This window comes from Eucyclogobius newberryi, unplaced genomic scaffold, assembly GCF_026437365.1.
Source record: "Eucyclogobius newberryi isolate DKJ021-1_F unplaced genomic scaffold, fEucNew1.0.hap1 SCAF_18, whole genome shotgun sequence".
Taxonomy (NCBI): Eukaryota; Metazoa; Chordata; class Actinopteri; order Gobiiformes; family Gobiidae; genus Eucyclogobius; species Eucyclogobius newberryi.
Window position 1 is genome coordinate 13,897,496 of NW_027315812.1, and position 12,439 is coordinate 13,909,934.

At 42.2% G+C, this 12,439-nt stretch overlaps 1 protein-coding gene across 1 annotated transcript in view; it reads left to right on the forward strand.

Moving 5' to 3' along the window:
* Positions 1–4,222: 4,222 nt before the first annotated feature.
* bmp6 (bone morphogenetic protein 6) overlaps positions 4,223–12,439 on the forward strand; it is a 69,355-nt gene continuing 61,138 nt past the window's right edge. The window contains exon 1 of the mRNA XM_072450590.1: positions 4,223–4,741. Coding sequence (XP_072306691.1) covers positions 4,327–4,741 — 415 coding nt within the window. The 5' untranslated portion in view covers positions 4,223–4,326. The remainder of the gene's footprint in view (positions 4,742–12,439) is intronic.

Consider the following 12,439-nt stretch of genomic DNA (forward strand, 5'->3'; position numbering starts at 1 on the left):
GCGCATAGGAGAGATGTATAGAGCCAGACGAAGACCTCATCACTTTTAGGAGTTGTCCGTCTAGACAGTGTGATGACAGGACGCGCGCCGCTGTTTAATGTTTCTGACTCCTCCCTGCGCTTCCACAACACATCACCTGCCACCGCCGCTGCCGGGGAAGTGCGCACGGCCGCTCTGAGTCAAAGAAAATGGATACGCGCCTGTGCATTTACCCCATTTGTTTAATGTTACATCCTCCGCTTCCCTGTTTTGACAGAGGTGCCTGATGTTTGCGGTGGCGGTGGTTGGTTTCGGGACCAAGGAACATCAACACAATTAAGCCGAGAGAGAAATAGAAAGATATTATTACAATTTTCAGTGCGTTGATACAGAATGCAGCAATTCAATGTCGTAGTTCAGCGTGAATTATGAGCATTTTGCAAAAAGAGAGGTAACTGTACACTGTTGTTGCCGTCAGTCGGTGTTTTGGTGTTTTAACTGTATATCAACTTGAGCGCTCCGGAAATGTTTGATTAAATATGAGCCGTGAGTGTGGCAGATTGGTTAGGGCGTCTGCCCCTGAGCTATTAGGTTGCGATTTCAGTTCTCAGGCCCCTCGTGTTACCTGCCCTGAAGCCGATTGATCAGGGAATATGAGGTAATGAACATCGGAAGTGACAGCAATTACACATTAGTCTCTGAGCTTTTTGCTATAAATGTGAGGCTGAATAAACAATGTGTTTACAAATTGCTTATTAGTACCATTTTATTGAGGAGACTAATAACTGTAACATTGTTTGCCTTTTTTACTTTAATCTATAGTCCAAAAAATGCATCTAAATGTAAACTTTATTTATTTAATTCAGAAAGTTAGACTCTGGATGGAAAAATAAAGATGTCACTGTTGTTTACTCATATTGTCAGTCATTGTGAGTAATCATTAATGTGTAAAATTTGATAAAGTGACATTTCTACAAGAGAAAAATGACCACTTGAAAGTTTTGATTTGCACAGAATAGGTAAAATAGCTGTTTGTGTCTTTCTTTCTTTCTTTCTTTGGTCATTAGGCAGAACCGATAAACAAAATCAAAAATAAATAGCAGTGTTCTATAAACGGAAAGGTTGAAGTTAACAGATATTTGCCCTAATCCCTATTGACATGTGACCCATAGGCACACATCAATTCATTTCTGATTCCTGAAATGAATAACTGCAATCAGAAATCCTTTGGAAAGCGCTTTGTTGTAAATACTACTGCCTGGTGTAGAGAAGCAGAAGTCGATTCCTTGTACAGTTGTTTAGCATGACAAGCGCCGCCACTGACCTGTGAAATGTTTAAACTTGTCTTCAACGCTGTTTGTTACAGAGCTGCCTCAAATTACCCGTTTATTCCCAACCCCGAAGAACCGCGCTGTGGTTTGAGATGAACGCCAGACGACAGGAACCAAGAGCTCTCGGAGTAATAAAGAAACTCAATCTACTTTTTCGGGGGGATTAAAACAAGGAAAGGAATATTTCAAATGCTACAGACCGAGGCTAGCTGCATAAGCATAACTGTAAATCAAAAGTGAGCACTTATTCAAATAAATGGGGATTTTGGTCCAAGTTAAACTAAGAGGAGGAAATTAATTGCTTCTATGAGGAGCAGCGCTTCTGTCATCTGAATTGTTATTGTAAAAGTACATCTTTCAATAGACGGCCTGCTGTATACATTATTTCACTGCAACAAGTCACAAAAGTAAGGATTTATTTTGTGGTACAACACTAAATATATACGACACAATGTTTAAGTACTTTATGTGGTGTTGATGGACGCCAATATAAAGGTTACATATTATGAAAAAAATCAACCTTTATGAGCATTTAATCACGCTATAACGGTGTTCCCTCATCTTATACTCAGAGTTGTAATTGATGTGTTTGAATTGTATTGTTCTGCATCGGGGTCTCGAGTGCTCAGAAAATTCCTGTTTTCACCTACCCCCTATCCCCACACACGTCACTATACTTTGAAATCTGTACATTTATTTGAAAAATAATAAGAATTGTTATACTTTCTGGTCGTTCTTCTTTGTTCTGTTTGTTTATAGAAAATGGGGGGGATATTAAAATAAAAAACGTAAACTGCAGGTTGTACTCATAATAAATAAAAAAACATGTAAAGGAAAATCCACTGTTTCGATTACTCAGCCATTTTAAATCAATTTTGCAGTTTACAATTAACACAATGTAAAATAATAATCTACGACGGCTATATTTTATTAATATTATAACATTTTATATATTTTAAGTACTAAAAAAGCATGATAATTTAGAAGGTATTTTCTCAAAAGGAGTTTATTGACTTTTAAATGTGTTTGATGATATGGGGAGAATCTATTTTGTGGAATGACCTACACTTAGACAAACTTTATTGATTCACAAGAGAAACTCCCACTTACACATTACTATATAATGACAAAGAGACAAAAAATAAATGGTTAACCTTGTTTAAATTTTATTTATCTAGGTATTGGTTGATAACAAATTCTCATTTATAACGATAACAATGGTCTATAGAGGCGGCAGCACAAAGATAGATAAAAAAAAGATCTTACTGAACTTTTATGTAGAAGTAAGATAAAATAAACATGATCTATCTGGTGTGTCTTGCTTTGAGTAGTCTCTATCAGTATCTGCTAATGCAAGTCACATGGAGTCATTTTGTGCCACAGCATTAAAACGTGCCCTTATTTCTTGGTGAGATCAAAAACAGTGAAGTATTTTGCTGAGTTGGCGTCTTGTCCATTGTTGCATGTCGTGAAGGGTCTGTTGGTATGTGGGGCTTTGATGCTGGTTCTCACTCCTCACTCACAGATAAGATAATGGGAGCAGGCGCAGCAGACGGCCCAGCGGAGGAGATATGGACACCTTTGGGGTTTATCGTCCCGACCATCGACTTCAGAGCCGGCTTTGGAGACACAACACAGGTTAGACTTCAAGAAAGACCAAAGTACTGCAGGTACTTTTGTAATGGGGGTCTCTCTGGGTGTGCTTTATAGGCTGCAAGTTGGCATTGCACCCCCATAAAACACACCAACCACATTAAATATCGTTTGAATTAATTTATCATTAAGACACGGAAAAAAAATGCCAAATTGTTGAACTTTGAGTAAATTCAGAGTCGTTTTCTGACACTGTACTACTACTACTACTACTACTACTACTACTACTCATACTCTACTTGTGTAACATTTAGTTTGAAGTATCATTGCTCTTACTTTTGTTTTGTTACTTTTCCTACAACTCTGATTAAGTCTACAAGTGACAAAAGCTCAATATTGACAAAATATGTGCACCTCTCACATGCACCTTATTCAGATATGATTTGATTCTGTAATCTTTGGTCTATTCTTTGGAAATCTCAGAATATTTGCGTTATCTAATGTTTTGTCTGTCATAAATCCGTCATAAACGTCCAAACTATTACTCCTTACTCAAGTAATAGTTTCTCCAAATACTTTTTTTGTGAATGATTCTTTGGATCAGTACAATTGGAATACAATAACCACTTGATTGAATTACAATACACTTCGATTCATTCCCGTGTCGTTGCTGTTTCCTCGTCCATCGTCAGGGGTCGTGCGTCCACTGGAGAAACGCTGTGGTCAAACTGCCGCGGACATTCAGTGCAAGTCACCACCAGACACACGGACAACGCGCCTCTGACCCCCTCAAACCCCTCCGCGTTTGCACATTCAACACAAACCCCACTCTTCAAACATCTGCGGCTTATTTGATCCACGCACAAACAAACAAATTACAAATAAATCAAAACAGAAATGGTCCCGTTTGCGGGGCAAGCGCGCGAGCTCCACCTCTGGCCGTGGCGCGCGCGGGGCGGAGGGGGGCGGTTTTTCTGGGACGCGCGCGGCTCACGCACGCGCGACATATTATGGACTGCAACCTGCTGATTCCTCCCGAGTGTCCCGAGTGGAGACGAGCGTTTGGACCGAGCGGGGCCATAATAAAAGACGCTCCAAACCCGCCGCGCGCACACGGGAATAAAACACGCAGCAGGAGGAATGGCGACTTTAAACGAGGACGCGCTGTTTCTCCACTGGATTTTATGGTGGTAAAAGTTTGATATACTTTTCATTACTTTTCATCTCGAAGTACCAAACAAAACAAAAAAACACAAAAAAACGCGCAACTCCTTGGATGAGAAATGAAAGCAAGTGCGTCGCTCCTCTGTCGATTGTGCAAATGGCTTGACGCGGGCTCGTTCCTCCGCGTCTGATCACGACAGATAACAAGCCGGACTTTGGCTTCAATTCCTCGGGACTTTTCCCCGTTCGGGCTGTCACCATGCGCGGCTGCTGGCTCTGCTTCCTCGGGCTGTGGTGGAGCGCGTACTACTGCGCGGCGCCCGTCTCCGGGAGGAACAACTTCTCCCTGGACGGACACAACGAGGCGCACCCGGGGTTCATCCACCACCGGAGACTGCGGACGCACGAGAAGCGGGAGATGCAGAAGGAGATCCTGTCCATTCTGGGACTCCCGCACCGGCCGAGACCGCATCTGTCCCACGGGAAGTACAACTCCGCGCCGCTCTTCATGTTGGACTTGTACAACACGATCTCGGGCGAGGAGAGGAGCCGCGTGGAGGGCGCGTCGGACCGGTACAGCCCGATGCGGACCACGCAGAGCCCGCACATGGCCTCGCTCCAAGAAACGGCCTTTCTCAATGACGCGGACATGGTGATGAGCTTTGTCAATTTGGGTAAGAACTCCGCTGCTCCTTCTTCTCCTCCTTCTCCTCCTCCGATCTCCTCCTTGTGCGTAATTGCGCGTTGGTCCCGCCGCTGTCTCAAAGTGGGAACAGGTGTCAGACACACGCACGACTCTTTTCTCTGGCTCTGTCAGGGCTAAAGCTGCAGCCCGGGCTTTACAGCTGCTCTCACTGGGAGCTACGCACTCTGGAAATCACTGCTCAGTCCCTTTAGTTCACTTTGAGCGCAGCAACTCTCCCACTTTGTGACTTTTGCACCTTTTTATGACCGTTTTGGTTCAACTTGGATCTGGTATAAAGCGTCACATTTCCCCGCAGAATAAGGTTTTTGTCTGAATGTATTCGTGCACGGCCTCTCCTGTTATTGTGATACATATATTAAAGTAAATACATTGTCTGGTGGGGGCTGTGGTACCTCCTTGTCTCTCTGAAATGTTCCATAGTAAGGCATTAAACTTCCCTATCTTGGAAGTTTGTTATTCTTTCTCAAAAAAATCCCTGCATTCTTACTGTGAGCGGGGTCGCCTCTCCGCAGATCTGACCTGTCACTCGCCCTGGATGCGTCACCTGCTTGTCTCAATGCAGGTAGATAATCAATGCCATACTGTGGAACATTACAGGCATCACAGTGACATCTCATCGTGTCATCCATCAGCAAAATGATGTAAATTCCCTTTATGTATTTTTTCATTAAGGATTTTTGGCCCGTAGGCTTTATTGGACAGGACAGGTGAGCGTGAAAAGGGGGATGAGAGAAGGGAGGACATGCAGTAAATGGTAAATCTGCGCCATACCTTTCCCCTGGTCCCAAAGCCCGGTCAAACAGTTGTGTTAGGGCATCTGGTCTCCTTGTGTCCATATGAAAATCAGATGTAGATGGTATTTGAGTGATGACCTGCAGCCCGAAGAATGATATATTACGTTTCGTAGTCGCCTGCGATCGAATTTGCTAAACATGTTGCACAGCAGATGTCTCGCAAACAAATGTAGTTCTGCCTCGTAAATCTAAACACTAAACTGTTCCTGTTGCTAAAGGTTTGATTAGGTTTGTCCCACAGTAATTCATTCTCTCTCTTGTGCACTGGTCCTCCATGGCTCATTTCTTTTTCCCCAAAAGACTGTGGTCTGCTCTTTTTTTTTTTTTGCATTTCCCCATGATTTACATTCGCATAGAAGAAAATTTTAAAAAGCCCATTCCCAAACCATCTTGCATGTCGCACCACCACCGGTATTTGTATATAAAGGCTATTCCTGCTTTGGGACTTGCGGTTGGAGCGTGTAAATTGTGTCGCGTTGTTTGCGTTCGCCGAGGCTGTAATTAGCCCCAGTGACGATAAAGAAGGACACTTTAATTATAATGAGTTCGGAACATGAAAGCCAAGAGCCCTTCCTTCCATTAGTAAGCCCGCTGTTTACCGCTTCACTCTAAACAAGGGAGCATTTAGATAAGCAAAGACGACCACATGGAACGGACGGCGAAGGGCTTTGGACAGAACGTTGTACTTTTTCTATCCACAGCCTTGAAACACTTCCAGTAGCTCTAGACGCTCATGCTGTGGTTAAATCGTGTTATTTGTAATATTTTAATTGGTCTCAAAGCCATAAAGTGTTTACAATACGGAATTACCTGTGTCTTTACTCAAAAAGTGTTTCTCAAACCGTGGTCTCACTTCTCAAACTGGCTCACTGGCTAAGTCCCAGTTGAACCCTGGCTTATCTCTGGTTTAGTTCTGAGTCCTGATATAGTCTGGTTTGGAATTGTACATTCTCAGTCCTGTATTGTCCTTAATATTGGTGCTCATGTCTACTGAAGATTGTACTTTGAAAAGCAAATTCGGCATGCGACATGTTACCGTTTGTAAGCTTTGAGTATCCTTCAGTAGAATCTAGATTGACAAATGCAAACTGTGTGTTATTTCAAACCACGCACCAAAAAACGTGTTGTACATTTCATCCAACCTTTAACAGAGTGCACCTGTAAAGTCTGTGCCATGGCTCGGACCCAGCTCTCGTGGTCGACTGCTGCAGCCACTCAATGCCACACATGAAGAGGAGTTAAGCCGCCGTTAGCAGAAGTCAAATGCTTCTTGCTTGTTATTGGTCCTCGGAGTATTTGTGTTGCAACATGTCATGATGAAAACCAGATCTGCAGACAGGAGCGGGGCAGTGTTTTGGGCTTAGATCTTGCAGCCCCCGTGTTGGCTCCTGTGTGGGGGTGTGACCGTCGTGGTAGTGGGCTTGTTTGTGGGTCTGTGGCTTTTCCATTTGGTTGTCACAAATCAGAGTGTTAAAAAGTTAAAAGTCAATTTTGTTTCTCAAACTGTGCAATTGTGGGCCTTCTGCAGTTTCACTATTTGTAAATCTGTTTGTTTTTTTCCTCCTTTTGGTTAATAATTATTAGAACTACTATATCCATGGTTCAGTCTTATGTTAAACTTGGTCTAGTCTCATTTTGGACAATGCTTAGCCCTAGTTTAGGCATGATATTATCCAGGTTTGGATCTAGTGGTACTTAGAAAACCAGATCTTAGATGGTATTTTGCATGAAACTTTTGAAACAGCTGATCTAGACCTTTCTAAAACTATCCAGAAAAGGTCCAAACTTGTCTTATTCATGCCATTTTCTTCAGTATCAGTACTATTTCCATTGAGTATCTCGTTTCAATAGTAGTTTCAGGATCATTTAGTGTCTGGGTATCCATTTTTTGGCAACCCTAGTTAACACTTCTGGCACATCTGGCCCGCTCGGCTCTGATTGATCACGTCCTGTGCATCTTTTGACGATTCTCTCAGATTTCTTACTCGCGGCGGGCTTGGGGATTGCGGTGCCCTCTTCCCCCCCTCCGGCTGTACACAGAGTCCTAACCTAACCACCTTTCAGGAGAAGGGACTGTTTCTTCCACAAATGCGATTGTAATTAACGCTAGACTGGGCCAAGGATTCCCATCTGCTTTGCAAATAAGGCCTTGCACGACTACTGTGTGTCATCACGGGCCCAATTGGTTTTTAATACACCTCGCGCTCCAATTGGGTAAAGTGAAGTTGATAGAGTCGTGTATGTTTTTTGCGAGTGGGTGGTCCGTCTTAAATCTGGATATCATATGTGGGGGGCTGCAAATGGGGAAATCAAGATGAATGAATCCGCGAAACGACGACGCAGCCAAACAATCCGTCTAATGAAAAATATGAGCCGGGGATGAACAGATGTAAACTATCAGAGACATTCCTCAGCGATAATCAGATTGTGAACTGGATTACCGGTTTACTTAAGCACATCCTTTTTTCGTACAAATTAAAACCACAGCGAGCGGCACAGTGGCCGTGATTTACGATGCTTGTCTTGAACTGATGTCTTTCACAGCCAGGAGTTGAGATAGAGAGCTCATTTTCGGCCCGTATCCTCGAGGGGGACGGGCAGATTTAAGAGGCCCAAAGTTACATCTAATCTCCAGTGAGCGCTCTGTGGACCATATGCATGCGCGTGATTCATGTTCACCGCTTGTTCGACCATACGCTTTTCCTTCAGCTCCTCCGTCGCCACAGTAAGCAATGCATCTCTGTAATTAGTTTGTTTTAAATGGTGATTGCCGCGACAATCAGTTCAAAACGGTGTCATGAAAACAGTACAGCAACGAAAACTGAAAGGTATGAGACGTCGTTTTGCTCCTCAAAACCTGGGGAAAGGTCACTTGTGTAATCTACAATGGCATTTAAATCGTCAAACATGACTAATGAATGATAATAGTATGATGTTAATGATAGTAACGTCCTAAACAGGCCAGCAATTGACAATTTGTTTTAAAAAATCACTATTCGGATGGAAATGTTAAGATGTTTTGAACGAGAACAAAACTTACGTCATTTCAAATCAATCTACTCTTCAAAAAATATCACTGCTGTAAGGTCATGGCGTCTTCATTCGTGATTAATCGTAAAAAAGTAATGTTTCATCTCATAACGATCGTGATATTGATACCGTGACTCAGGTTATGTTCCACAATTGAGCAGCTCTTGTTCAAAATGACTCAAAACTGTGTGGACAAAGGCGACTTTTAATTTGTGGTGTGGTGGGGATGGTTGGGGGGGCTTTAGAGACATACTTTCCAGCTTCTTTTTAATTTTCATTCCTCAAATAGCACGTTCATCACTGTTTGCCTTGCGGGCCGCGTCCTGCTTTCCGCTGCGGTCGCTGGTGAAGGGACAGTGTCTGTGGATGACTCATGCGACACTGCAGCTCTGGACATGTCCCACTGCGGCCCTCAAACAAGCACTCACTATTGATTAGACACTTCAGCCCCATCCAAGACTAATCTATGTGGGTCTGAAGGTTTTCTGTCAAGTGAAAAGTCAGCATTTTTCTCTTGTTTTTGAAGGGGGAAGCTTATTATGTGTGGAAAATAAATGAACATGGTTATCTGGAGTATGTTGAGTACATTGTTTCATACTCTGATCTGTTATATAACTAGTGTATTATAACTTATTACTAGGACATTTTCCTGAAAACATCCTGTTAAGTAGGGCTGCACAATATATTGCTAAAGTATCGATATTGCAGTCTTGGCTGGCGCAACAATCAATATCACAACAAATCAAAGCTGCTTCACATTTTTCCCGTGTTGAGGCCTAAATGAACCGTTATTATTCTTTGTTTTGTTTCTGTTAAGTTTTTATTTTGACACAGTTTGACTATTAAGGTGAAGCATTTTTTTACTTTTGATATAGAAAGTGTTTACATCAGTCAAGTGGCAGTTTGTGAAGAAAAATGTAAAGAGGAAATTTACAGGAAGTAGAGCTGAGTTTCCTTAGTGACATTTCATCCAAATTCCAGGAACAATTTACGCATCTGACACAATTTTCTGACGGTTTAAACAGTCATTGAACAAAATAAAGGTCTTTATAATTGGTCAAATCATAACTATTGTCGATTCCGGGGCCAGACCAAGATCACATGATCTCTCTGGGTGGAGTCTGCATGTTCTCCCCGTGTTCCCGTGGGTTCTCTCCGGGTTCTCTGGCTCCTCCCACCATCCAAAGACATGCATGTGTTAGACAAAATTGGCATCTACTGAATGAATGTGAGCGTGAATGAATGTCTGTGTCTCAGTGTTGGCCCTGTGACGAGCTGGCCCCTGTCCAGGGTGCACCCCGCCTAAGGCCCAAAGTCACTGGGATAGGCTCCAGTCACCCGCGACCCCGAACAGGAACAAGCACTAGAAAATTAATGAATGAATAACTATTGCGCAATTATATGGATATTGGCCTTTGTTTACGTTATGGTTGCTAGGTAACAGTTGTGGAATAACCGCTACCTCTGTCATATCTGCTGCTCATGTCCAATCAGGAAGTGACATCATAAACGTCACCATACGTGTCAAACTGGGAGAAAATAGGCAACATTTGTAGTAAAATCATAAATATATATTGTTGTAAATGTGTAGTCTTAAGCACTACCACCAGGAAGCATCCTATTCAAGAAGCACTTCAAAATACTGACTTTGTATGCTCTACTGAAGAAGAATTAAGATTTTTTTTGTTTTTTTACCAGTAGGGAAAGTTATATAATGCCAGGCTTCTATGATTTGAAAACATGCTAGCTGCATTATGACAAACCTTAACTAAGGTGTCATTCACTCGATAGCCATAAATCATATCATCTATTACGCTGGTTTAGTCTTACAGTTATTTATTTATTTATTTTGACAGATTTACAAGATTTATTTAAAGTAATGAAAAATGCAACGTTTCCCTCCCTCGCTCTCTCAAAGCCGTGGCCTCAGTGCTCTTTGCTGTGAACGTGACGAGGTAATGATGTTTTAGTCAAGGTGCATCCCATCAGTGCAAAACACACACAACTTCACGCTTAATTATCGAGAAGTGACATGTTTCTGGGCAAATGGCTGCGACCACTGGGACAAAAATAATACTGACTGCGAGTGGAAAATGTGCTATTCCTATCAGGTGTGTCTACAGCGGGCAGGCTCATGGTCAGAGAGTCACGGATGCACCGACGTGGGTTTGGTGAGGGCTTGCAGAACAGGAAGTACAAATGTTTTCCTCTGTCATCTGCGTTTAACTGAGACTGTGATAACTTTGCATAGCTGTCCTGTATCAGCCTAAAACATACACAGGTGTGAGGGCTTCTCCGAGCGCTCGGGTTTGTTTGAAAGGGGAAAGGTCCTGCGGTAATCCGGGAAAATCCATGTATGGATTTAGTGTATTTAAGCAAAGATCGTGTTTCACTTTGTTACATGATAAACCACAACAAAGACAAAGGTCGGTCTGGGAATAATCATATGCTACATGACCGTAAAGTCAGTTTTTGGGCTCTACGCTGAAATTATCATCCATATTTTCTTGCTTAATATCAAAAGTTAGTGCTGGAATGTACTTTTAGGGTTGTAATCGTGAGGGGAAGTATTGATACATCTCACTTTTCAATATATAATGTCATCTTCTTGTTACCAATCAAACTAATTAGGAAACTCATTGTGCAGTTGAATTGTGTTCCATAAGATTAAACTAACCTCTGTCCAATATGCACTCATTTAAGGTTTATAAGAAGAATTTAAGTATACAGTAAACCTCACTGTATTTTATGTTTTGTTGTGTTATTAATGTTTTGTTAAATGTTTTGTTAAACTTTTATACATATTTAAAGACCCTGTGCCTGCCGTTTACAGTCTAAAAACGACCATGCTATAAGCACTTTGTAATTTGATGCACACAGCGGTCTCATTTTGACCTTAAGAGCTGCTTTTACTATATATGTATATGTATATAAAACTAAATTTGCTCATCTACATGGACAAAAATCAGGTACAGACACTTTAAATGATATATAAAATGGAGTAAATTGTATCCTATCCTGTCCGCTGTCCTCCTCCGTGTCCTGTGAGAACCTGGGTCCTCACCTTTTCCCTAAGTCCACAACAGAGCTCTTTCTCAGTCTTTTAAGGCAAACAGAATCCTTAAGAAGTGGGTTTTTCGGGGGGATTATCCGGGTTCAGACAGCGCAGGACTTATGCTCAGATAGAGTGCCCTTATTAAACGGCTGTTTGGCTTGTCTTCGGGGCCGGGCTGCATTTCTCAGGGTCTTAGCTCAGGTAAGCCACTTCCTCTGCACTGAAACGTGTCCCAAAGCCCTCAGCATGATCAAATAATTAGCTGAAGCTGCCATCAAAGAGGCAATTGTTGGATGTAAAAATGTCACTAAACCATTTTCGAAACGCTTATTATGACCAGTGCATTTTAAGGACCACCCGACATTCATCGCCTTTTAGTTTGAGCTCCTCATAAACGGCATTTACCAAGGAATTTGAGATACTGCATGGCTCTACTGATTTTTGAAGATCTTTTTCTGGGACGTAAACTTGGCAGGACGTCCTTCTGGAGGCCGCGCTGAGAAGAATGACATGAACAAACTACAAACCTCCGTTTATTTGTGCCTGTTTACACAATCAGATTTGTCAGCGCGGCCACGATATGTCTCGAACTCGGTCATGTTCAGCACCGACCCAAGATATACAAATAATTGTGCTTATCCAGTTACAGTGTTTTTAGCCACTTCCTTTTTCTCGTGTTTGGATTATATTGGTTGTCGAGTGCTCTGGCAAAACATACAATGGCCCCATGTCCCAAACAGCGCTCAGTGGAAACATTTTGCTGATGTTTGAATACTGTACTATCTAT